This window comes from Brienomyrus brachyistius, chromosome 1 (genome assembly GCF_023856365.1).
Source record: "Brienomyrus brachyistius isolate T26 chromosome 1, BBRACH_0.4, whole genome shotgun sequence".
In the NCBI taxonomy this organism is placed as follows: domain Eukaryota; kingdom Metazoa; phylum Chordata; class Actinopteri; order Osteoglossiformes; family Mormyridae; genus Brienomyrus; species Brienomyrus brachyistius.
The window spans coordinates 24,048,866-24,075,446 of record NC_064533.1 but is presented as its reverse complement, the minus strand read 5'-3'; the positions used below and the strand labels follow the sequence as shown (position 1 = coordinate 24,075,446).

The 26,581-nt window shown below is 44.6% G+C and overlaps 1 protein-coding gene across 2 annotated transcripts in view; it reads left to right on the top strand.

Annotated features, from left to right (window-relative positions):
• Positions 1–26,581, top strand: part of map3k22 (mitogen-activated protein kinase kinase kinase 22) — a 47,818-nt gene continuing 21,237 nt past the window's right edge. Inside the window, exons 1-4 of one of the 2 annotated variants that reach the window (XM_048970949.1) lie at positions 1–470; positions 11,953–12,036; positions 13,105–13,149; positions 23,133–23,245. In XM_048970949.1, coding sequence (XP_048826906.1) covers positions 12,018–12,036; positions 13,105–13,149; positions 23,133–23,245 — 177 coding nt within the window. In that variant the 5' untranslated portion in view covers positions 1–470; positions 11,953–12,017. Of the gene's footprint in view, positions 962–11,952; positions 12,037–13,104; positions 13,150–23,132; positions 23,246–26,581 lie in introns of both variants that reach the window. The other variant, XM_048970960.1, reaches the window with a different exon arrangement.

Sequence of the window (26,581 nt, the reverse complement as noted above, 5' to 3'; positions counted from 1 at the left end):
GCACGTCACGGCCGACATCATCGGGGGGGACTTGCCGAGTGTTTACCGGAGCCAGGCAACGACTGCCGGGGCTGGAAAAACTTTGCTCTCAGCCGGACTCGAGAGCGCACGTACAGCTTCCCCTTCTGCTACCAGCCGAAGCCCACAGAATGCGTCGGTCGCCGGGATTATAAGTGATCTCTGTGGAAAGACATTACGTTATAATCCTTTGCGAAGCGGGATTTATTCTATATTTCAATAATCAAAAATACTCCTTATAATATTGCTTTTCTTTCGTATACACTTATCGCACTTTCCGGATATTAGTACCGCTGGCAAAACTACGCAGGATCACATCAGTGGGATTTCAGATACATAATTTTTGTTTTTGGTGTTACCTTTCTTAAGTTTTATGGTCTGGCGATGCTTTTTCAAGTCAATTAGACCTCGTCGTACCGATTTCTGGACAATGGAGTTGCAGAGGTAACCTGGTGAGTTTTGCACAATTGCACGTTATGAAATGAGTAGTATCTTACTTCCCGAACCGGTAACACGCAGAAGTATGTGCGTAATATAATATGAGTCATTACATTAAAACACCATCTTCCGTTGATAAACAGAAATGACAAAACTATTCGTTTAGGTCCTATCCTATAAAACATGGATTATAGTGAAATGCACGAATCAGTCATTGCGCTGTCCATTGTCACAATATCTGCCTTTACAAATAATTTTTTTCTATTGCAATATTTTTAGCGTGTATGCCAAGCTTTGCGTCAGTTTGTTGGACCTTAACTAAATGTGACCTTTTTCTGCGATGTTACGCATATATACATTTACAGATGAATATGTGCTGAAGCGTTTATATGAATTAACTAATTCTCAGTTATTCATTTTGATTCATCTGCTGATAGCGCCGATTGCGCCTCCTTCTGTATTCAGGTGTGCGCGTTGGCGTCTTTGATGCCAGTTTAATCGGCGGGTAAGACTTGGCCGTGTGAATGTGTTTCGTATTTGGTGGCTAAGAAAAGTCTTTCAGTGACTAATGTTTTCCAAGCCGTAAGTGATGGACTTGGTTTTTACAATTGCTTTTCATGCAGGAAACAACCCTTCCGGAGTTTATCAGGCGCGCGGAAAGCTTATAAATAACATCGAATATGCAGAGTTCGATTTTAGTCTTAAGTTACGGTTTACTATAGTAGTTTTATAACAGATAAATTTGACATGTTGGCGGTGTTTTGCATGAATTCCAGTTGCCTTATGCGGTCCAGAGTCATCCAGCTTAGCAAACTGGTGACTCTAAATTTGCGTGGGGGTGTGTGGCCTTCAATGGGCTGCCATTCCATCCCGGGTATCCCTTTGCCTCAGGTCTTGTTCTTCGTAAGACTGGCTCCAGGTTTACTGTGAACCTGTAGCGGTAAGCGGTTATGGAAGGTGGGTGGATGTTTGGGGATTCTATTGCAGTTACTCAGGTTTCACACTGGTGCCGTAGAATGTGTTGGGGGAGATTGTATTGTAGTGTACCTTTCCCCTCCATGTTCAGGCCAGCTCAAAGACGCCGTACATGATCATTAATGACTACAGGACATCTACATCAGACAATTGGCACTGGATTACCATTTTCACTAGTGCCCGAGAATTCAGGTCGGATATGTAGTATTGTTACCAAAATTACTGTCAGGACAGAGCTCCCTCAGATAAGATCCACGAGTAGAGGAGTAAAGTTACAGGTTTGCTGTTTTGCAGCAGAGTCTAATGATATGTTATGGATAATATCTCTGTCAATCGTATGATCTTGTGATCTGCAAGCCATGTGGTTAATGTTCTTGGTTTGTGTGATGGTCGAGTCTGTCGTAAGCGCTTACTGCTGAGAAACTTAAGTGAAAATGAATTAGGATTGTTTTGAATGCAGTGTCTTTTACCGAGTAAATTCCAATACAAGGTTTGGTTCTGATACGACTAGTCATTCATTTTCCAAACCCACTTGTTCTATGCCGGCACATGGGGGTCCGATTAAACTATCAAGCTCAAATTTTACTATGCAATAAAAAAAAATGAAATTTAAGCTTCACACACTGTATTCCATGCTACCCCCGTTTTCCCCATTGGGTAGAATGCTGAAATATGTGATCAGATAATACCGTTTTTCTAAGATATTTCGCAGTAATTCAGTCAGTAAGAAAATTATCACTCTTTTTTTTTTTCCCTTTTGTGTGGATCTCTGCCAATAGCTAATGGCATCTGTTCCTATTGACCAAGCTCTCTCTGAGAATTCTACTCTGCATCTTACTGTTGCATGAAGGATTTACGGGGTTAAAAACCAGCTGGAGTTGTGGGCCTGATCTCACTATCCAAATATGACAATAAAGGCATAAAGTTGAATTATTCCCGAAACTATGAAGATGCCAGAGAAAAAGTGATTTGTTTAGTAGATTTCAGTTTCAACTTGAGAACTGTCATGAACATGGACGTTGTTATACAATATTTGATCACATGATTTTTGATTTGGATGCAGAGGTCATTATTGAGTGATAAGCAAATTCGCCTTAATATCTTTAATATGGGCCACCTTCTATAACCAAGATAAAGACAGACTTGCAGACTTGGAGTACATATGACTGGGGGTGACAAGGCTGAACGTTTGGGTGCTGGTCTCCATGGTGACTGTAGCACTCCAGGACTGGTGGTGAGCATCTTTTCCACTGTCTGACTTGTTAGTGCTACATATCCGATTCTGAGAAGTCACCATGGGAAATGAGGTGTCCATTCACTGGGCAAGATCAAGGCTTTATGAGTCTGTGCCAAAACATAGCCGAAGCAGTTTTTGTTTAATCTTGATAGGCTAAAGAAGGTGTTCTGTGTAGAAATTCATGCTATTTTGATTTCTGTACAGAACTGTGGAAATGCAATAAGTAGATTTAACCCCCTTAGTGGTTTATCACGATAGATTGTAGTACTCTTTATGAGAAGTTAATATGTACAAATATTTCCTTTCAGACCAGATTTCTAACCTCCATTCAGTCCATCTTTGTTTGTAGTTATTCAGATGAGCCTGCCAATAACCTAAAGGCTTCCTCGTCATATGTTCCAGTAACTCAAGGGAGTTTTCTGCGGGTAGAAGGGAATTGATTGGTTCAGAGAGATAACCAATCAGATTGCAGAGGAGGTGTGTCCAAGCAGCTAGAAGGCGGGACCAACTACTCAGATGTCGAAGTCCTGCCTCTACTCTCTGAACCAATTATTTTTTCCTTCTGCCCTCTGAACAATTTTGTGTAACTAAAACTCCCACGAGCGTCAAAATTTTCTCAGTCCACATGTAATCCAACAAAGAACTTTTGTTAAATTTCAAAAACTGACCACAGAAATGGTTCTTTTGAACTTTTCCTGTCCTTGTGTACTGTGGGCTGGGTGAGTTTTGGAAACTTGCTTTTCAATTGTACCGAGAAAAAGGATACATTTTGAAGAGTCTGTAAAGTCAGTATTGTTTATTTGCACAACATTGATAAATTTGTCAGATCCATAGTGTTTCACGTTGGGAGCTCAACGTTGGGAGCTTCATTCTTTTATGTGAAATGTTTCTTGCTCTAGTTTCAGTCATGATCATATTTCTCTGAGTAATTCTGTTGTTGCCACTCCAGGCACTTTTTTTAGGCAACGCAGGGGACCAAGAAATTAAAGTTTGTCACGTTAGTTGCACCATTTTCCCCACTACTGATAGCAACTGAAATGTCTTGGGGGTTGTGTTAAAGCTCTGGAAATGTTGCAGTTGGTTGTGTTTTTAATGTTTCATTCAGTTACCATTTGGCCTGTGTGATGCCACCGGTTAGATACTTCAGTTCTTTACGTATCGAACAACTCCTGTACCCTTTGCTTGGATATCTTATCAGCCTTCGAAATGTTGAGTAAAAAATGTCAGGATTAAGACCAGTGAGTTTTGGGTTGAAGCTGACTGGTTTTTGCGGTGTCCCTAAAGCCTGTCATCGCTGAAGTCCGTGCCTTTCCTACCCTCTGGGATTTCATTAATGGGCCGATCTGTCCTCATGCCTTCTGACCGCCACAGAATCATGATTCCAGCTGTCTGTGGTCTGGTCTGCAGCCATATCGCTGTCTGCTATTTTTTCCTCTGCCCCTCAATGCATAGCAGGGTTCTGTAGCATAGGCTGATAAAAGCTGCTCTTTGGATGCCAATGATAGCCTAGGCCAAGGTCCTAGGAATTCATATGCCACAGTCTCAAAGTGAAGAGGCCCCCCAAAAAGGGATTAAGGGGTCCTTAATTTATAGGATATAAGGACAGGCAGGACTCCAGTAGGCCTGTGCTGATGGGAATTCAATATCTTTATGATTACAGGCAATGGGTGTCATGAACTGTCTAAAACGGTGCTTCTCATTCCAGTCCAGGCACCTTTTAAGGTGCTCCCTCCCAGCCAATCAGGAACACCGAATACCTGGCATAGGTTCTGGGAACAAGGAGGAAACAAAAACATGGACTGTCTGGGGGTCCCAGAGGACTGAGTTGAGAAACGTTGGTCTGAATAAAGTCAAAACATGTGTGTTCTGTTGTCATCTGGATATTCACTTGAAACGGACACACCAGAATAGCTCCGTATCGGTCCTCGAGTACGGTTTACTTTAGCTGTCGGACACGCTCAGCTACACTCTCCTAAATCACAGACATGCCAGGCATGCCTTTCTAATTGCACTTCCCGATTGGCATCACTGGAAGCTTCCATCCGGAAGCGTCGTCTTCACGCTGCCTCTGATCCGGGAGGCTGGACACACGTCGGGTCCATTCCTCCGCCGTCTCCGTTTCCCTCGTTCGGATTGCTACGATCCTTCAGGGGGCCGCTGTGCGGTTCGGGATTTCCTGCCAATCTGTGGTGACGCTTAGCGTCCCTCTATTTTCCGGGTTTCTCTCATCCTGGCTACAGGGGATATGCAGAGCCAAAAGAAAATTGGTTTCTGAAGAGGGAATCTCTTCCTTAATTTACGTCTTTGAGCACTTGGCCAATCAGATCAGCGGTTTACTTTGTTGTGAAGCGTTAACATGAAATACGAGCAAGAATATCTATGAAGGAGGAACAGCTTGACAGTTTATGCCTGGGGAGGTTTTCGCCGTTCCGTACGAACGTGTGGCATGTGACCTGGTGGGTTGAGATGCAGTGCTTATGATCGGAAGGTCGCTGGATCAAATCCTAAGGTCTGTAGAAAGATTTCCCCATTAGTTGCAGTGTGTAGCTCAGCGGGTTAGGACACTATGTCCATGACTGGGAGAGTGCCTTTTATTGCCAGAGTGATTTTACTTCTGAGCTTTCAAGTGTAAAATGGTGACACCTTAAACAGTGTTAAAGTGGTAAATCTCAAAATAGGACGTGAAACATAAGGTTTTACGATTATTCAGAAAGAGGCTCGGTTTTCAAGAGTGATGGAATCATTCTGTAGCCCCTGCCAAATTCATGGGCAGCGATGTCTCTTTGGTGGGGGGTGGGGAATCCAGTTGTGGTTGCGCGCTTACCAGCGAGCAGCAGAAACACGATTCAGTGCCAGAAATTATGCTCTGGTTGGTGTCGAACAATGAAGTAATTCTGATCAGGTTTCTGTTGCTCTTATCATTAGTAATAATAGCAGTGGGATGGAGGTGAACACTCAGGATAGAAAATGACAACACAGAACGAAAATGTTTGTGCCCGTTTTTCTCGGGTAAATCCACTGAGACCGGGTGACATTAGGAGAAGGTGAATGAATTAAATGCCGCCTCAGGTCTGCCTCAGCGCAGAACGTCAGCGACTGACAGATTTGCTTTTATTTAGCAATCTCTTTTATCTAAAGTGATGTACAATTGACAGAGCAGAGTCAGACAGTCCCTGGAACGACTGGGGGATAAGGGCCTTGCAAAAGGACTCAACACTGAAACCACTCGGCAAACCCTGGGATTGGAACCAGTGACCTTCTGATCACAGGCACAGCATCATAATCCATAGCCGCACAGTGCTGTATGAATATGAAGGTCTATCCTTGAAGTCAAACACACATGAATTACTCTTAGGGTCACCAGTGTCAAACTAACATCTATAGCACTTAAAGATTTCCAAGCGTGGCTGTGTGAGCCGGTACTCTGACAGGAGTTCACTGTAGTTCTTTTAGTAAATATTTAGCCCAGAATAACATCTACTTTACGTGCAAGTCATATGTTTGTTCAGCTAATCTGGCCATAATTAAAAACATGTGATGTTGATTTACAGTGGGAATGACGTCGTACTTATGTTATGGCCACCTGCTAATCCAGACTGCTCTTTATTCCGTTTCCATGGTTTCAGAAGAATGTTTTGGTTGCTCTGCTCTGCTCCCTCCCTCCTCCTATTGGGGAGTGACATCACCACGGTCCAGGGTGACCCTGACGTCATGCCCTACGCAGTCCCTGCCTCCCCGCTCTCATTCCTCCGCTCTTGGAAAGACAGGCAACACGTGAGTGGAGCAGTAACAGTTTGGTATTTGTTAAGCCAGTGAGAGCTGGCTGCAGAAGCGCCTTTCTCAATGGCTGCAGTGTCTCCATTCTGTACTGGCTTCGGAGGATTGGAGATGAAACTGAAATATCAGGGGAATCCAGGAACAACTGTTGGACTTTTTTTGTTCTATTTACAATTTTAGAAAAATGACACTTATCTTTTTTCCTTTCAAAGTGAAGTTGTCCTGTGTTTTGGGGAATCTGACTTGTACAGGACTATTACTCTGCTGTACAAAGGCAAATCACCGTAACTGTATATTTCAAAATTCAGGTTGAAATTGGCTCTCTCAGGCTTCGTTTTTATCTCTAGACAAAATGTCTTGGTTACTTTATAAAAACATATTTAATGATGATTATACTTTATTGATCCCTGTGGGGAAATTTGCTTTATGCCTCCCCCATCTTGCGCTCCGTAGGTGAGAGCAAGCTGACTGTGAAGGGCAGTGCCCAGGGAGATGGGGGGGTTAGGGGCCTTGCTCAAGGGCCCACAGGTGTGCCGAGACTGGGCTCAAACTGGCGACTTTCCAGTTGCTGGCACAGAGGCTTAGCCCCCTGGGCCACACCCTGCCCCATGTCACTTTGCATTTACGTTCATTTACCCACCTACTACACATATGGATGGACAGTCAAAGATCTCTGGAGCCCTTTTTCTCAGTTTCACTGTCAGTATCGTTACTGTGTTTTTCCTTTGTGGGGCAGTAATCAATTTTCAGTGTCCCTACTGCCTTTTCCCCCCACCAGCTTGGAAATCCTTCTCTGTTCATTAGGCATTTGTTTGTATAATATGTTTCTTATTAGTTTAATATTATATGCTGGTTCCTCAAATATATATATATATATTATTTATTGGTTCGTCCTCTCTAACTCAGAGTAGTTCAGCTTATAGCTGGAAGTCTGTTGGGCTTCATACCCACAGAGTTACGGCAGGCAGCAATCGCTGGTCATGTTTCAGCCGCTGAGTTCGCAATTCCTCTGGATGTCATCAGTTTCTCCCATGGTGGGGGGTGTAATGTTGGGAACAATGTGGGTGCCGGTTAGTAGTAGCTCGTAGCTAAAAAAAAATTGAGGTAAGAAGATAATACATTCCACAATATAACAATAGTGAATTTTTTCTAAGAAGGGATAAATTGTTTTTGAATGACAGTGCCATAATTACGGGTTATTTCAGAGTTACCTGTTAATATGATACCTGCATAATTTAACCTCAAAAATAGATGAAGTACTACTTCCTGTACCGCTATGCATCATCCCCCTCTGGTGCCGGCAAAGTGGTGAGTTTAGAGTTGGGATCATTCTGGCGTTTTTAAAAGCTGCTCCCGTGTTCAGGTGATGCAGTAATTTACGTCCCAGCTAGCTTGCCGTGCATCGCTAACACATCACACGTGGGTGTCCCTGGCTGTGGCCTGTTCGGGGCCCTTCCCCGATCCAGGAAGATCTCCGCCTTCTCCGGGAGCCTCCTTGCAGGAAACGACAGGCGCTGGCATACGGTTGGCGTGACGTGATAAGATCGGATTCCGTCCGCGGTGAGGGGACTCCGGCTGAATGTCAGAGGCGGGTGCTTGCCCCCTGCACAGAGTATGATGTCTGACAGATGGTTTATTGCCCCCCCCCCGGCGAACGAACCCAGCGCTCAGACGGCTCCCCGCACTGCGATGCTCTTCTGCGGCCAACATGTATAAAGACCACCTGTTCTATCACTGTGCCCCCCACCCCCCGCCCGATTTCCCGCAGTGGAGCCACAGCCCATTATGATCACACCAGGTTACCGATGCTAACTTTCCTCCTCAGGATAGACCTCAGCAAAGAGGAGCTAACACTACTTGTGCTAAAAGAACCAGTATCTCTCATATCAGCTATACAATTCACTGTTTGGCTAATATTTCATTGCGTATTACATTACATTGAGGCTGCACTACATCGGCACAATAGTCAAAACTAGACGCTGAAAAATGTATTCCTCAGACGATTCATTACTTGGGCAGCTGCCTTGCAGCAAGAAGGTCCTGGTTTCCTTTCTGTGCGGAGTTCGCACACTGTCCCCGTGTTCGTGTGGGTTTCCAGCAGGGGCTCCGGTTTCCTCCCACGGTCCAAAAGTGTGCAGGGCAGATTCATTGGTGTGTGTGTGTGTGTGTGTCCGCCCTCCAGTGCACTGGCGCCTGCCCTGGGTTGGTTCCCGCCTGTGCCCCTTGTTCCTGGGATAGGCTCCAGTCCCCCCTGTGACCCTAGTTGGGATTAAGCGGTTACAGTGATGGATGGATAGAGTCATCACCACTTCCCCCCCCATTTTTACTCCTACTCCTCCCACACCCCCCCAACCTCAACAATCCCTAGCACCCCCTAAACACCCTCCCCACCTCCACAATTCCAGACCTTCTCCTGTACAATGTTTCTGTGAAGTTTTGAAAAGATCTGTCAATTTTTTTTTTGTTATTTTACTAACCTGATCAAGTACCTGAGGCTCTTTATCACTTTGTGGTGCTGGTTCAAGTTTTGTATGATCTTTCTCAAAATTTTTATCAATGCTAGATCCTGACCCATACAATACATCTGCAAAGTTCTAAAAACTCTGTCATATACTTTTTGAATTATCGTGCCAGATCAAGAATCTGAAGCTACACTTTTCTTTGTTACCACTGTGTGACACTTATTCAGTTCTGGTGTGATCTGTCCCACTTCCAGAAAGTCACCCCTGCAATGTGTCTGCAAAGTTTGAAAAAGCTCTGTCAATTACTTTTTAAGTTATAACACGAAGGGCCGGCATGGTGGTGCAGTGGTTAGCACTGTTGCCTCACACCTCTGCGACCCGGGTTTGAGTCTCCGCCTGGGTCACGTGTGTGGAGTTTGCCAGTTCTCCCCATGTCGCCGTGGGGTTTCCTCCGGGTACTCCGGTTTCCCCCTACAGTCCAAAAACATGCAGAGGTTAATTGGAGTTGCTAAATTGCCCGTAGGTGTGCATGTGTGAGTGAATGGTGTATGTGTGTGTGCCCTGCGATGGACTGGACCCCCATCCTGGGTTGTTCCATGCCTCATGCCCATTGCTTCCGGGATAGGCTCCGGACCCCCCGCGACCCAGTAGTATAAGCGGTTTGGAAAATGGATGGGTGGATGGGTTATAACGAGAGAGGTATCTGTGGTGGCATCAGACAAAACACAGTTAGTGTTTCCTTACTTGTCAAAAAGTGCCTTTAATTGCTCAGAGATGTCAGCTGTTTTTTCCTAATTGTAAATGGGCTGTAGTTATTTAGACGTGTTAGAGGTACTGTCAGTCTGCTCAATCAGAAGAGACCCGCTACCCCTTCCCCTTCCTCCATCCGCTTCCCATTTCAGTTGCCCGGTTACAGCTGCGCCCGTTGTTGCCGTGGAAGCAGGGCCCCCCTTTGGCTTGGCTTCTGGAAACTTACAGTAAGCCCTTGGATTGGGGACATTTTTTCCCGTTGACTGTTTGGGAGGGGAAAAATAGTGAGGGAATGAAAAGACGTGGCAAAAACAAGTCTGAGGAAAGGGAGAGCCAGTGAGTAGCTCCTCAGCTCCTACCAGGTCATTTTCCGATCCCGGCCCTTCATCCCTCTCATTAACCAGTATACCATGTCAGTATTCTGTTTTGAGGGAATATTTCCTTATTCCCCATAATTCTTCCAACCACCTTTCATAACCAGGTTTGTAGTGATGCTGGAGCCTATGTCAGGAAGTAGGAGACATCCTGGACAGGATGTCAGTCCATCTCATGGCACAAGCTCAGTAATTATGGGTAATTGAGAGATGCCAGTTCTTAAAGCATATTTTTGAACTGCTGGAAGAACCAGAAACCACAGAGCTGGTGGTGGGAATCGCACTCGCATCCCTAGAGCTGACAAGGTGTATTGTATGGTTGTATATATGGGTGAAGCTACAGCTGCAGTGCTGCCCACTGAACTGCCACATTTCACACACTGAATCTATGAGAAAAGAAAAAAAAAAAGAGCAAGTTGTGGGAGGCGTAAAGACAATTTCCCTATGGGGACAATAAAAGTATCGATTATTATTATTATTATACCTTCATAATGCATTGTATTGCATTCATAAACGACATAACACATTATAAGCATGCTTATTATGCGTTATGAATGCTCTAGGAAGGTCTCATCTGTAATGTATTATAGCTACCTACATAATACATTATAATGGCTTACATTAATCGTGTTTTGCTGATGAACAATGTCTGGCGAATGGAATGCCTGTAAGTTCCATATTTTGCTGTCCTTGTGTTTCTTTATCAGTTCAGAAGTACGAAAAATTACCCCATATCACTTTCAAGTGGCAGACTTTAATCTGTACTCGATACATACTGGATTTTGTTAAACAGATGTACTGCTTAGATTAACTTTCCATAACTGAAGTGGCCTTAGAAGCATATTGTAGAACCGGCAATGGGGTTAAGCGAAACATCCTGATGGAGACTGACGTCTTGGTGATTGCGTCACTCCAAATCAGCGTTGCTATGAACCATAATCTGTGTGTTACTAAACAATGCATTTATTCGGAATTTAGTGGTTTCTAAGTGCTTTGATGACATCAGATATTTCTTGAATTTTCTTCTCTAGTTTATTCACTGGAAAGTTTTTTTTTTTTTTTTTTTTTTTTTATTAGGCCTGAAATCTAAGACATTATATAAACATTAAAATGATTACTGTTATACAGGAAACACATATAACAATATGAGTTATTGTCTTTGTAAATGATAAAAGTACTTTTTCATTCAGTTATTTAAATAATTACAACGTCAGTCATTCACGGCACATTAAAGAGTTTAAAGCATAACTAATATGGTGTATGAATTAATTGGAGTGTAGTAAGTTTTTTGTGTTTATTCTGTTATAGTGATTGGTTTTCACTTTCAAACATTTACATTTACTTACAGGTATGACTGTGGGGGGGAGGATGGCAAAAAGTAGAGAATTTGTTTTTTTTTTCTCTCTTCTATGTCCTTGGCTGCCACTTGTTTTGTTGTGGAGACAAAATCCTTCCTCCACTTCAAAAGTTGAAATGTAGAGCTCAGTTACAGATCCTTTCATCTGTGGTGGTGACAGTTCTTTAATCAAAAAAAAAAAACGGGGGTTGGCTTCCAGGCATTTTTTGTTTTGCTTGGCATCGTCTGCGTCTGATTCCCACACATTCTTGGTAATCGTATCCCAAAGGTAACAACCTACCAGCAAAAGACTACATTTCCATCAGAAGAACGATGGTAATTCCCATAATGCAATTCTTTAGGTGGCTTGAGGGCGAGCCTTCATTGATGTTGCTGTTTGTAAATGCGATTCCATTAGCATCGCAAATTCACATTTTACTGGGCTTTTAATTGGTGGGCATGAATACCCTCGATGATATGCAAGTGCATCTTGTTTGGGGAATTCTGGGAATTGTGGCTGATGTGTCATGACCGCACACTGATTGGCTTTGAGAAATGTTTAAAAATGGTTTGGTTTGCTCCCAGGCGGACATCCAGACGAGGAGGCGGAGATCCAGCTCTGAGCCCGAGTTCAACGCAGCCGCCTCCTGATGATGACTGTAAACATGGGTGAGCAGCGCCCCCTGTGAACGACTGCATCCTTCCCACATGGCCACACACAGCCACCGCCACACTCCTCAAACAGAGTTGCATGTTCACTTCCTCCTCAAAATGTAACAATTTGAACAATCGGGGATTGAACACATTTGGGAAGCAATAAGATTATCCCACTTGCTATGGTGTTCCCCAGCAAAGCTGCGGGATGAGAAAACCTCGCCCGTGATTAGGTGGAGAGGTACAGTTTGCATCCCTTTTGTGCTCATCTGGTGTCTGGACCTTATGGTTGTGTAGGTTGTTCATGATTCTCATGCGTGGCGATACGATTCTACTCCCATACACACAAGGGACTCCAGCCATCACGGTTCTTCGTTGCCTGGATTCAGGTGTCCATTTCTTGTATTGCTTATCTGGTACGGGGTTTCTGGTCAGTTTGGAGCCTATCTCAAGAGGCACGGGACTATCACACACATAAAATGGGATTCAAACCTTCCCCCACAAAGGTGTGAAGCTACAATGCTACCCACCAGAGCCAACATATGTAAAGCATAAAGCAATGCATGTTTGAATTTTACAATACATGGACCTTCAGAGCCTTTCGAGCATGTATGTCCTCAAAACATGAACTGAAGCATGAAATTCATTATGTACTAAAGGCTGACTGCATCTGCCACCATCTGCAGTGAATAGCTATTGTTCACAAAAGGGGAAGTGGGTACTCAAACAGAAAATATAGATTGAGTTCACTGAGCAGCTCATAGTTTAAGATAATGCCGTCTGAGCTATGTAAGTAGTTTCCAATTAGTGATGTAATGATCCCAGTGTCGAAATTAAAAGGAGCTGTAGAAAGTATGACTGATTCAGGTTCAGAAGTTCAGGCTTCGGGTCAAGCTGCACTTTTGAGATGAAAATCTAAAAACTGTGGTTTTCTGACTGATTTTGAGATTACTCCTAACGCATGCTTGATACAAGGCGGGGACGCCCATCAACACAGTGAGATGAATGACTAAAAGTGCGGAGTGAAAGCATAACACAGCGGTCTCTCACCGAGGCTGACAGCGTGTCCCCTTTATTCCACAGCTGACGGTTTTCCCACCGGACCTGGACTTCACAGGAACTTGAAAGGTAAGCTGACGGTCACCCGTAATGCCTCTCAGACCTCAACAGCCACCTCACTGAGAAATCGAGGGCAGTTCACACCTTCATTCATAAGACCAGACTGATCTTTTTCTTATTAAATAATAATGTTGTTTGGTTAAATCCGTCTACTCCAGTGAGGAGAAAAGTCATTCTGCATGCTAAAGCTACCTATGCTCATGCTGTTACATGTTTGTTCAGCAGATGCTTTTATTCAGTGACATACAATTGAGAAAACAGGCTCCGACCGTCCCTGGAGCAATTGGGGGTTAAGGGTCTCACACAAGGGCCCAGTGGTGAAACTACTCTGCTGAAACTAGGATTTGAACTGGTGTCCTTCTGATCACAGGCTCAGCAGCCTGACCCGCTGAGTCACAATCCACCCCCGCACTGTTGCATCAGGTGGGAAGAATACACCAACATGTGCTGAACTGCTGAGTTTGTCCTGGGATGTATCCACTGTTTTTCCCATAAGGACTTGGTCCACCACATAGTGCTTGTATGGAATAAGGGACAACTTCATCACAAGAGCCTCCTGTTTGACTCAAGCCTGGTAATCAAGAGACGGACTGAGGATTAAGCTTCCTGCTCCTCATGTCCACATACTGGGGAAAAGGCTCCCGTGGCGTTCAGTCGCTTAAGTTTGTCCAGTTCACCGTTTTCCAGCTCTGCTGTGAATGATATTACTGAAGCGGTCGGGGTAATAAGGTAACTCGTCTCAAGGGGACAACGGCGAGCTTCAGTGTTCCGCCTTTCCCTGGCTCCTGTTGTCTTGGCGACACTTCTTTGACATGTTTAGCTACTTTCTGTCTGAGCTGGGCTGCCGAGCTTTGTGCTGTAGTTGTATGTTTTTCCCACACATTATTACATGGGTAAAAATAAAATACCACCGGGGGTGTATGACTTTGAAAATATAAACGGTCTGCGCCCCATATCCGCCAGTTCCACATCCACAAATTCAGCCAACCACAGATTGAAAACGGAGAGAATGAATGTATATTTTCTGTATTTATAATCAATATAATTTGTAATTAGAATTTCCTATACGTATTACTATGGTTGTCTGTACTGAGCATGTGCAGACTTTTTTTCCTGTCGTTATTCCATAAACAAAACAGTATAACAACTATTTAAACGGCATTTACTTTGCACAAGATATTATAAGTAATCTCTTTAGATTTAAAGCATATAAGGGGCCAGCTATGTATTTCTTTCTAGGCTTTCAGAAATTTCAAAACGGCGCAGGCTCAGGCTACAGGCTCAGGCTACAGGCTCAGGCTATAGGCTCAGGCTACAGGTACAGCAGAATCACTGAACCGCACCTTCTTCAGGACGCCTTAGCTGCCCTTAGCTGCGCCGGATAGATTCCCGCGTGGATGCAGGAAGGACAGGAGAGAGCACAGCAATAAAACGTGACGTAAAATAAAACGGAAAACCCATCAAGCTGAATAAGAACTACAGGACAGAGTAAGATACCGTGAATTACAGTAGCCCCCTTAGGGCCTTGGCAGGGTGTCCTTTTATCTGCGGTTGTCTGACTGATGTTCCGTAGCCACGGTGTGCCCTCCCCAACACTGCCTGTTGGGTTCGGCAGAGAGATTTTCCTGGGTTTCTTGGTGACCCATTCTCATGTACGGTGAAAACTTTCTCAGGCTTTTTGATTGGTGTGGCCCTCATTCCATCTAACTTGGGCGCCATTGAAAGCGACACAGCCAGGACGACTTTCACCGGATTCGTTTATCCGAATGCCTTTGCCATGTGTCACTGGCCACCAGCAGCCTTCAATAGCGCCTTTCTCTCTGTGTCTGTTTATAGTCTGGTCGCTCTGACTTCCAAACCCACTTGAGAGAGGAGATCCCCCCCCCCCCTCCGTTTCCATCTGATCCTTGCTCCCGACTGACCTGAGAATTATCTTGGCTGTGGCTTTGTAAAACTTGTAGTAAAATAGGAAAAATGTAGAAGGTGTTACTTTCTACGTCAGGGGAATCTCACCCAGGGAAAATGGTTCTCAGTCATGTACAGGAGGGTGAGCGTGAACTGGCAGTGTGAGATTTGCATCATAATCGCTGTCGCTGAAAGAATGCTGCAGGATTGCGTGTCGCATAGTTTGAGTTTGGAATTTGCACAGTTGACGTGATGTTTCTTGAAAACAAGGAAGTTGGAACAATCTGTGACTGTGGCTAAGCCAGACGTGGGCATTAGCGTCGGCTGATTGGTCTACTGCATGGTCCCCAGCCCGGGATTGGCTGATTAGGTAAAAGACACGCTGCAGAAACCTTCCACACTTTTCCCACACTGGGGCCCCTGAGCTGTTTGTTTTGTAACCTTGACGGCGGGAGTGGGGGCGGCGGGACGTCTCCGAGAGGTGGGAGAAACGGACTGCAGAACTCGATTCCCATTTTTTTCCATGGAGAGGAGAAGGAACGTTTTTTTTCTGGACGTCACCTGTTTGTGTTGGATCAGGCTCCCTGGTATCCTCAGTTTTCCCCAAACTGGGACACTACACGAATGAAACAGGTTCAAGTCTTCATGAAAGGGCCTAGAATTACATTTTCTGTCCAACACCTGTTCTGTCTGTCCTGTCTCTAAGCTGTGGTCTGGTGTCAGTTCGATTTTAGGTTTTGAGACGATAATCATGAACCGCACGGCTGGGTTCTGTGATGCTGTAGCTAGTTTAACATATAGTGACCCTAAGGCTGCAGGTTCGGATCCTTCAGAACACTCTGCCCTTATTTTTTTCTCACACCCTACCTACCTACCAATGGGGGTGGGGGGGGCAGTGGCTCAGTGAGTGGTGGTGTCACTTCACCTTCAGGGTTGGGGTTTCGATTGCCCCACTGCGTGTCAGTGTTTGTATGTTCTTCCAGTATTTCATGGATTTCCTCTTGCAGTTCAAAGACATGCAGTAGGTGTATCTCTACATTTCCCATGGTGTGTGTGTGTGTGTGTGTGTGTGTGCGTGTGTGTGTGCGTGCGCGCACCAATCCTGTGATGCACTAGCATTCTACCCAGGGTGCCCCCTGCCCTGTGCATTCTGGGATAGACTTCAGGCTCCCTGTGACTCCATACTGCAAAAACAGTTGCGGAAGATGGATGGATGTCCAATAACGGACACAGAGTAATAAAGAACTTGGTTGTCATTCCAAGTTTGGAGACACTTTTATTTACCAGAAATGTAATAAGTTAAGACATTTAAACCATTCTGTCTTCTATTTACTTATCTTTTGATCTGATAATAAACTTCTGGATTCTGTTATCAGCCTTTGTCATCGACCATAACTGCTGGTACAGCATGGCGCCTCCACTGCATGAGTCTTATCGAAGTTCTCGCTCTCTTGGATTCCTCGATTTCACACTCACTGAGCCAAACAGACAGAAGGTTTTTTTTTTTTACCCCCAGATTCAGATCAGAAGCTTTTTTGTCTATTAAGATCTTCTCTATATCATGTGCCATTGTGTATTTTGACCAGTGGACGAGCGATTGAGCCCACTCCTCCCAAGCACCCCTTGGGTCATCTGCTATCCCCGGCAGCTTCGGGCACAGGCCAGAGGAACGACCTGCCCTGAAGACTCCATATTAGCCTAATAGTCTCTGGACTTCGGGGGGGACCTGGAGTACCAGAATAAACCCATGCAATAGAGGGAGTGCTTGGTGGGGGTGGGGGTCATAGCCAAACGTGGAGGTGCTATTTGGTTTCAGATTCCAGCCCCCACTGTCCTGTTCGGCTGGTCTGTTCAGTGTGATTCAGCATTACCGGAAATGCTAGCCTGGAGGTCCTCAAAGGAACGTCGAGGTTTGTCGACGGAATTGTCGCAACTTACAGAGTTTTTTTTTTAATTTTTAAATTTTTTTTTTTTTAAATTAGGTTTTCGGTGCTCTTTAACAGCAACAGAGCCCTGCAGTCACTTCTGAAACACTTTGCAGGCTAGACGAAGAGCATTAGAAGATCACAGATATTTTTTAAGTCTTTCCAAGCTGGAGATACCTGAATAAATTCTCACAGGGATTGATTAAACCGCTCGTCTACAGATTTCTTTGGAAATGACTGGAAATCCTTTATGCCATAAATTCACAACGCAACCCCCAAAGGCATTAAAGCCTTTGATTCTCTGTGGTTTATTAGTGACACAAACGGTTGTACAGGTTTTCAGAGTGATATTAAACTTGTTTACCTAGTTCTGGGGATGTCGGTGTGATGTAGAGTGAATACTGTTGTCTTTGAACAAGTGCCTTAATCACCAGGCCTGATTTTAATGGTGAGAGAGAAATGTTGAATAACCTGAGAGGTATAATTACTTTGGAAGGTGCCCAGACCTACCAGCAGAACCTTTCCGTAACTCTGCAGTCTGTGCCCCATGCTGTTTTGCCTCGCTAATCCCTAAATCATGCCCTTCTAGGAGCTATGGATTGGTGGTCAATGGAGAAGTTGTTGTAGAGGTTGAAGAGTTTGTTGTCATGTACAGTAAATAGTCAATTCCACTCTGCAGTGAAAATCGTACACTATCTTTCTAGGCAGCTGGAAACAGAAATTAAACATAAAATTACAAATCAGATACTTATTTAGCTTACAGTATGATTACAATTATGGCAATAAATACATAATAAATACATCTGTATTTAAATGTATAGTGTAATTTAAATATTGTACAAGGTAGGTAACTGGTTACTTCAAATGTGCCGGGTTTTAGTGCAATACAAAGAAGTGTGTGCAAGTGACTAGGTGGTTGTGCAAAGTCTGCAGAAGTCCATGTGCAACATTGTGTTTGTGGGGATGCAAGCACAGCATTGGTTGGAGGCAGATTATGGGAGGGGCAGTGGGCAAGATTTGTCTACTGATGCATTCAACTCTGCTAAATTGCACAGAAACTCTTCCTGCATGTAGCATTTGTTGTCATTTAGCTGCTTTCTTCTCAGCGTGTCTTCATACCACATTAGCTACGTGGTGTGCCTTATCTCCGAAGCATGTTAACAACTCCTCACCGCTTTAAAAACCCTTTTAGCTACGCCTCATGGCCTGTTGTTAAGGTCACATTTTCAAGCTCGTTTCGCTCCTATTCGTATAAATCGAGAGCCGGCGGGGGGCCAATTTACATTTCACGCGGAGGCTCCATGCTTTTCACGCATCTTGCGTGACATGCGTTCTCGATGTGGAGTAAATGAGAGCTAGCGTTTTATACTATACATCTCACATTTTTTTTTAGCCTTGTTAACAGTGTTTGGCACTAATTTAATTAGCTTCTGCTGACACCCAAAATGTGGGGTTTGTATGCAGGATACAATAAATGTATCATATCGGATTCATGCTCTCCTTTTGTTAATTATGTAGGCCCAGTGAAAAAATGCCATCACTTCTCTGGGCTGCGGAAGACTGTTAACCAATAGGAAAAAGGGTAGCAGAGGGGTGGGCGGAGTCTGGTCCAGACATGTAAAAGAACACCTGCATCTGACTCATAAAAATATTTCGGTGGGATAAAATGAAAACAGAGCTGTCTTTTTGATTCAGAATGATGAGTCGATCCTTGGAGGAGATCGGCTTCGTTGCTGTCAAAGGAGTTAACGGAGGGGTGAGACGTGCTAAAAAAGAGACATGCTGAGTGTTATTGTGGATAAGGAACATGGGACCAGTCTGAAGGGGACCTGCTTGTGGCACGGGTGGTGACCTAGCGTAGGAGGAGCAGCCAGGACCAATTGTTTAATAGTACGCAGGTGATAAGTTGTGGTGAGGCAGAGCCAGGTCTGAGAAACTGGGGCACAAAGATCTATGGCCAGATTTCAACCTGTAAGCCTGCATTTCTGAAATGGTACGGCTGGGCCATGATTGGCCGATCCCAGCAGCTGCGGAAACTGTTGGCTGAATATCATCTTGATCTCACACATGCAATATCTGATATCAAGTTTTGCTGATTAGCTGGCAGGTTAGATCTGTAGGTGGAGGACAGGACGAGAGCCAGCTGTTTGTGAGATCTATGCGCTAAACACAAGCCAGTAAAGGACACCCCACCCCCCCACCCCCACCGCCCTTCTTGCCTTGCCGTTAGCGATAGTCCATGTGAATAAAAATGGCACCTTTGTGTCTCCTTATACTCCCTCGTTGCTGTCAGTTACTGCTTTGACACGGTCCCGGGCAGCACGAGAGAAGCGCTCTTCCGGAAGATTTCTAAATTTGCTGTAGCGGGGTAGGTGCCGCTCTTTGTCATGAATCTTCACAAGCCGCTTGTTGCGTTCTGGCTGGCCTGAATAGTTTTCCCCAGTTATGAAGTAATTACCTGACTCAACTAATTGGCTCATTTAGAGCCCGTTGACTAACAATACTGTATGTTAATTTATGACTCGCTTGTCACCTTGATTGCTTCCATTTAACAGGACGGGCAGTCAGAGATGAGACCTATATGCTGTATATACTGCTTCAGTCAAAAGTCTGGACACACCTGAATTTAATGCATTCGTCTCTGTTTTAGCTTTGTGCTTTACCATGACGCAGGGAACTAATACAGATCAAATATTGCAATCAAGAGTGGTGTTCACCATCTCAGATTTCTCAAAGTTTAGTTTCTTCGAAGAGCCTGAAGGAGTTTCTACAAGTTCTGGGCACACGTTGGCTACCCTGCTCTCACTCTTCAATCCAGCCCCTCCCAAGTCGGCTCCATAGAGTTTCCGTCGCGGGATTGTGGGGGTCGGGTCAGCTGTCACAGCACTACATCTCTTTCCTTGTACACAAGATAATACTTATTACACAACCACAAAGTGTGCTTAGGGTCATTATCTTGTTGAAAAACTAATGATTTTCAGTAGGTGTGTCCAGATTTTTCACTTGTACTGAATCTTTTTCTGTGTTTCTGTAACTCCTCATCAGACTGTCTGAAAATAGCAGAATAGACATTTGTCAGTATAGCGTCATTTAGATTTGTTCCCCACATTGCAATTACTGGTTTATTTATGCTCAATTTAGTGTGATGGAGGACAAAAAGTAGTTTATTAGTTTTCTGTCACAAAAAGATTTGATTTTAATTAGAAGTTATACATCTTTGTATGTGGCAGCAGTAATTTATTTGTATTCATTAAATTTCCGTAACTCATATTGCATGTGTAAGGTTTGTACGTTTCCAACGAGATGTGCAGTTCCAGCTAAATTGTCAAATATGTACGTTTCTGGGATAGACTCCAGGACCCCCGACTATGCTGAACTGGATACATGTACATGGTTATGGAAAATGGATGATTGCGAGAATATATCACATCACCCCCTCCCCCCAAAGAGAGTAACATCTTTCACAGCTTTTGGTTCTAGAGCTCAGAGTCAGATGTCACGTTTGTTCATGAGAAGGCTGAGTGATGATGTAATCTGGAAAATATGCAGCCTGTAGAGCAAGGTGGAACTGGCTGATTCTGCTCAATAGTTTATATGATATACTCTTCTCTTGTTCTCTGGACAGGCTGATTTATCTGTATGTGTATGTGTGTGTGTGTGGTATTTACATATTCTCCCAGTGTCCTACAAAAAAATTGTCCAGAGATATTCTGCTAAGCTAATTTTGTGTTTCTAAATTGTGGCATGTCTGCCCAGTGATAAATTGGCATCACGTCCAGGGTGTCCCCTGCCTCATGTCCTCTGATGGATTGGCATCCCATCCAGGGTGTCCCCTGCCTCATGTCCTCTGATGGATTGGCATCCCATCCAGGGTGTCCCCTGCCTCATGTCCTCTGATGGATTGGCATCCCATCCAGGGTGTCCCCTGCCTCCTGTCCTGTGGTGCCTGAGCTGGGCACCAGGCTCCCTGTGACACTGTACTGGGTGCTAGCAGTGCCCGTTATCCCATTAGCTGAGATACTCAGCCGCCAAGGGCGCCGTCCTCTGAAGGGGCGCCGACTCGGCAAGCCGCAGTCGCTGAAGCGTGCCCAGGGCACCACATGGGCTCCGACTACCACTAGGTACCCTTTAGAAGACCCCTGATGAGAGAACATCAATTTAACTCGGTTTTAGTTAACGTTTTTTTTAATTAAATGAAATTGCGACGAGAGCGGATGCTGACCCGCTGCCCATTGTATGAAATGGTGGCGGTATTGTCTGTAATCCCGTCGCTAAAGGTGTGAACGGAATTACCATAATGCTGCAAAACAGCAGACAGGTTCATCTTTAATGTTTAATTTAACACATTTTCTGACACCTTTTTCATTCTGTTTTTTCCCAAGCAAGAACCCAAAGTTGACATGAGTGCAGTGAATAAGTTGAGAACACACACACACACACACACACACACACACACACACACACACACACACGTGCGTGCTGACACCTCCCATGCACACACACGTGCGTGCTGACACCTCCCATGCACACACACGTGCGTGCTGACACCTCCCATGCACACACACATGTTGACATCTCACACACAGACATGCATGTTGACATCTCACACACACACACATGCATGCTGACATCTCACACACATGCATGCTGACATCTCACACACACGCATGCATGCTGACATCTCTCTCTCACACACACACATGCATGCTGACATCTCCCACACAAACCCACACACACACACCACGCTTGGCATATGCCTATATCCCCCTCCCTGGGCACTTTTTGTTACATGTACCTGTCACCAAAGAGCCTTATTAATGCCAGCCGCAGATAAGAGCGTGCACACTGGGGAGGGGGTGTCCCAGCTGTGGGGGAGGGTGCAGAGACGCCACAGGCTATGGCATTATATTTTTAAATTTATGCACATAATTTTTTCTTTTTGTTTTTTTTTATTTTCTGATTATTTTGATTAGTTTATTATCTCAGCCATATACAGTAAAAGAAGATGATGCACCTCCTGGACACATGGTCTCATATACGCACACACACACACACACACACACACACACACACACACACACACGCACACACATACACACACACATACACACACGTGTATATATAGTGTGGGGCCAGTGATGGACAAGCGTGGCAGTCAGGGTGTTCCCCAACCTTCTGCCCTCTGCTGTGGTCCATAGGCAAGGCACCACACTAGTTCAAATATAATGGAAAGGTGTGAAGTTTTTTTTTTTCCAGTGGTTTAAGTGCCGTTCCTGCCACCCACCCTCAACTTTTCCCTGGAAGTTGAGAGCAGCATACAGCAGGTGGTTGGTTAGAAGGAAGCAACTGCAGGTTAAGGGCCCAAAAGAGTATAATTACTTCTGGCACTCTCAGGATTTGAACCAGCAACCTTCCGATTATGGGCACAGAGCCACCACCCCGCCCACGTGGTCATGCCCCTGCAATTTGACAAGTGGCTATTGAACATGGATTGATGGATGGAGTGTAAAAGACATTAAGACTGATAAATGCCATTAAGTGGCTGGAACAAAGCTGGGTGGATATATAGTCAATCTATTTCTGCCAGTCAGTTAGGGAGGGGTTAACTCTGTGCCCCCAGTACTATGGACATTATATTATTCAAGCACATGGTTTTGCATACAGGTATAACACGGGGAGATCCGAGTCCCATGTTTTGCCGGTGCAGCATCTCGTGTGCAGTCTGCACAGGTTCTGTGGAGGCTGATGGCTAACGGCTAAAGGGTGCGTCATCCCAATCCAGGCGTGTCGCAATAGTGACAGACCGACAAGGGTGTGTTTAGCTTAATGTTTAGTCTATTAATCGCCTTGGTTGTCAAGATTGTTTTTCCTTGGGGTAGTGTTTGTAACCGATAATAGATTTAAGTGAATAAATTAATGACAAATACAATTATTTTCTTATATGGAACTTTTTAAAACAGATGAATTGCCTGTTGTTTCACATTTAATCCTTGAGTTAAAGATGGATTTTCTGAAAGGGAGTTTAGATACTAAATGGTTGGGTTTAGTTCCTTCTTGCCGGGTGTGTCCCCGGGTTGCCGGGTTGCTGTTGCCCCCGCTGTTGTCCCCGCGCTCCCGGTCGGCCCAGCCTGACCACATATGGACCACTGTTCCTGTCCACAGATGATGAGGAGGCTTTGAACTCCATTATGAAGGACCTGGTGGCTCTCGGGCAACGCTGCTACCCCCCAATCAGCAGCAGCAAGGCGAAGAGCAGAGCCCCGCTGTTCAAACAGGTAAGGAGCGTCGCTGTTACCGCTGCAACTGCTCATCCAATCAGGATCAGGGGAACTATAGCATCAGCCAGGAAGCATAAGGTTCAAGGACGGGATGGATGGATGGATGGATGGATGGATTAATCATATAGCCTGGAATGGAATTTGTCAACACATTTTTGATTTGGAAAGATTACCATTTAACATGCTACTTTTCAATCCAAATGCACGTAAATATCTTAGGCTTAAGCAGCCTACATTCTTTTAGGTCTAAAAATGTTTTATATTGAAGTGATTTTTTTTTAAGTGTGGAAAATGTCCTCCTAACAATTATGTTAAATAAGGAACTGTTGTGGCATTTAGTGGCTTCCTGTTTCATTGGGGTATGAAAATGAGGTCATGCGTTTGGAATCTGTTTGTTATCCAAAGGCCCAGCAAACGAAGAAGAAAAAATGATTGATTGGATAATGTGTGTTAAAGCGGTAAAGGCTGGATTTATGACTAGTAGTGAAATCATCAGCACTAGAGTGGCGCTTAAGTTGCAGTTAAGAAGGTGAAATCTTATCCCTTCACACAATGAGGATCATCAATGTAACAAAATGTCACAGGTATCATTTGCATCACCAGGGCCTGTATCACACAGTGAGATTAGGTGGTTAGCTAGATAACTCGTCACATTTAAGGTACTCCCGTTTAAATATCTTATCTTCGTTCACTTGCAGTTATCCCAGACTACCTTAAATCCAAGTTATCTTGCTAACACAAATTTTCAGCTTCGCGATACAGAACCCAGGTCCAAATACAGCTATTAGGCTTCCCATATATACTAACATGCTGTTTTGATTGGCTGCTAGAAGACTGGCCTCATTTACCACAATAAACAAATCGGCACTTTAATTAGAAGCCGGTGATAAGAGTCGGCTGAGTCCAAAAGCTTTTTGCCAAGTCACTGGAATGCATGGGAAGAAAAATGCCGCATTTCCGAATCATCAGGTGCCGAATCATCATTTCAACGGGGCTGCTTAGTTTACTCTGGTGCTAAGGCTTGTTAAAACACACTGGGGCATGATAGTACCAAGACTTCTGGGAAATCCCAGAGTGTCATCAGGCTGCAATTTAGCTGCAGGTGCATGTTGGAAAGCACTCATACTAGACACCCCAAATCAAAGAAGCGATTGACCGAGAACAGTCAGCATTTTACAGTGACTTTCTCTGCATTCAAGCCGGTTTGAAAACCGAGCTGAAGAGGGCTGTCCGCACATGTCTGAGAGCATCTAGTGTCTAGAAATGTTTGGAAACATGGTCCAGGACCCTTGTATTCAATGTGTTCACTGGACTTTGCTATGGATGACTTAGATATTGAAGAGTATTTTATCTATTGTAATTAAATAAATTACAAATACCTCTCAGCTAACTCAGCTAGCCTTATGGGTCCCGCTCAGTGAAAGGGGGCGGCACGGTGGTGTACTGGTTAGCACTGCTTCTGCACAGCAGGAAGGGCCTGGGTTCGGTCCCGGGTCCGGTCCCGGGTCCTTTCTGTGTGGAGTTCGTACGCTCTCCCCATGTTCGTGTGGGTTTTCGCTGCTTTCATCCCACGGTCCAAAAGTGTGCATGCTGATTGCACACTTGGTGAGTGTGTGCGTGTCCAGGGTTGGTTCCTGCCTGTGACCGTTGTTCCTGGGATAGGCTCTGGGCCACCCGCGACCCCAGTGGGGATTAAGCGGTTACGATGATGGATGGATGGATGGATGCAAACACCCCTGTAAACTTTGCACTACACCCGTAACATTGCACAGTCTGAGTTTTTTTTAATCAACCATTTGCACAATAAATACATTGTATTTATGTCTTCATATTGTATGTTTTTACTGTTTTTATTGTATTATTTTTTTTATCAATTTATATGGAAGAGTTGCACATTGAATCTCATTGTACTGTGTACAATAACAATAAAGGAAATATAGTTCAGTTCTGTTCAATCAAAGGAATAGTTACAGTCTTTGTCGGCAATGAGCACAACATTAACTTGACTAACAGATGAAATATACACCAATCAGCCATCACATTAAAACCACTGGTAAGTGAATGGAATAACACTGATTATCTAGTTATAATGACACCTGCCAAGGGCGCCATTAAGGGGACAGTCAGTTCTTGAAGTTGATGTATTGGAAGCCAGAGCAATGGGCAAGTGTATGGATATGAATGGCTTTGACAAGATGGTCGACTGGGTCAGAGTATCTCCAAAACAGCAGATCGTGTGGGGTGTTTCCAGTATGCAGAGGTGAATACCCAAGTGCAACCCAAGTGAAGGCCAACCGGCGAATCAATGACAGGGTCATGGGCGCCCAAAGCTCATTGATGCTCATGGGGAGGGACGGCTAGCCCGTCTGCTGTGATCTCACAGGAGAGCTACTGTAGCATAAACTGCTGAAAAAGTTCATGCTGGCTATGAGGGAAAGGTGGCAGAACGCACAGTGCATCACAGCTTGCTGCGTATGGGGCTGCGTAGCTGCAGACCAGTCAGACTGCCCATGCTGACCCCTGGTCACCACCCAAAGTGCCCACAATGGGCAAGTGAGCATCAGAACTGGACCATGGAGCAATAGAAGAAGGTAGTCTGGTCTGATGAGTCTTGAACGTTTTTTGTTACTTCATGTGGACGGCCGGGTGCGTGTGAGTCATATACCTGGGGAAGAGATTGCATGAGGATGCATTATACTCAGCAGAGGCAGTGTGATGCTCTGGGCTGTTTTGCTGGGGAGCCTTAGGTCCTGGCATACATATGGATGTTGCTTTGACACGTGCCACCTATCTAAACATTGTTGCAGACCAAATAAATCCCTTTATGGCAACAATGTTCCCCAATGGCAGTGGCCTCTTTCAGCAGGATAATGCGTCCTGGCACACAGAAAAAGTTTTCAGGAGTTGTTTGAGAAACATGAAAGAGATTTCATGGTTTTGACTTGGCCTCCAATTTTCCCATAACTTAATTCAATCGTGCATCTGTGGGATGTGCTGGACAAAAAATGTCCGACCCTTGGAGGCTCCACCTCACAACTTAAAGGATCTGCTGCTATGGTCTTATGGACCACAGGACACCTTCGGAGGTCTTATGGAGTCCATGCTTTGACAAGTCAGAGCTGTTTAAGTGGCATGAGGGGGACCTACTCAATATTAAGCAGGTGGTTTTAATGTTACGGCTGATCGGTGCATTTGGTCAAACATTCAGGCAGAAATCAAGTATAGATCAATAATAATGATGTCTTGCCCTTTTCTTTTCTGGATCATAACTCCTAAATGCTAACCTCTTGTATATGGGTGCCTTCTGGAATTTTCTTATTCATTAATGCCTGC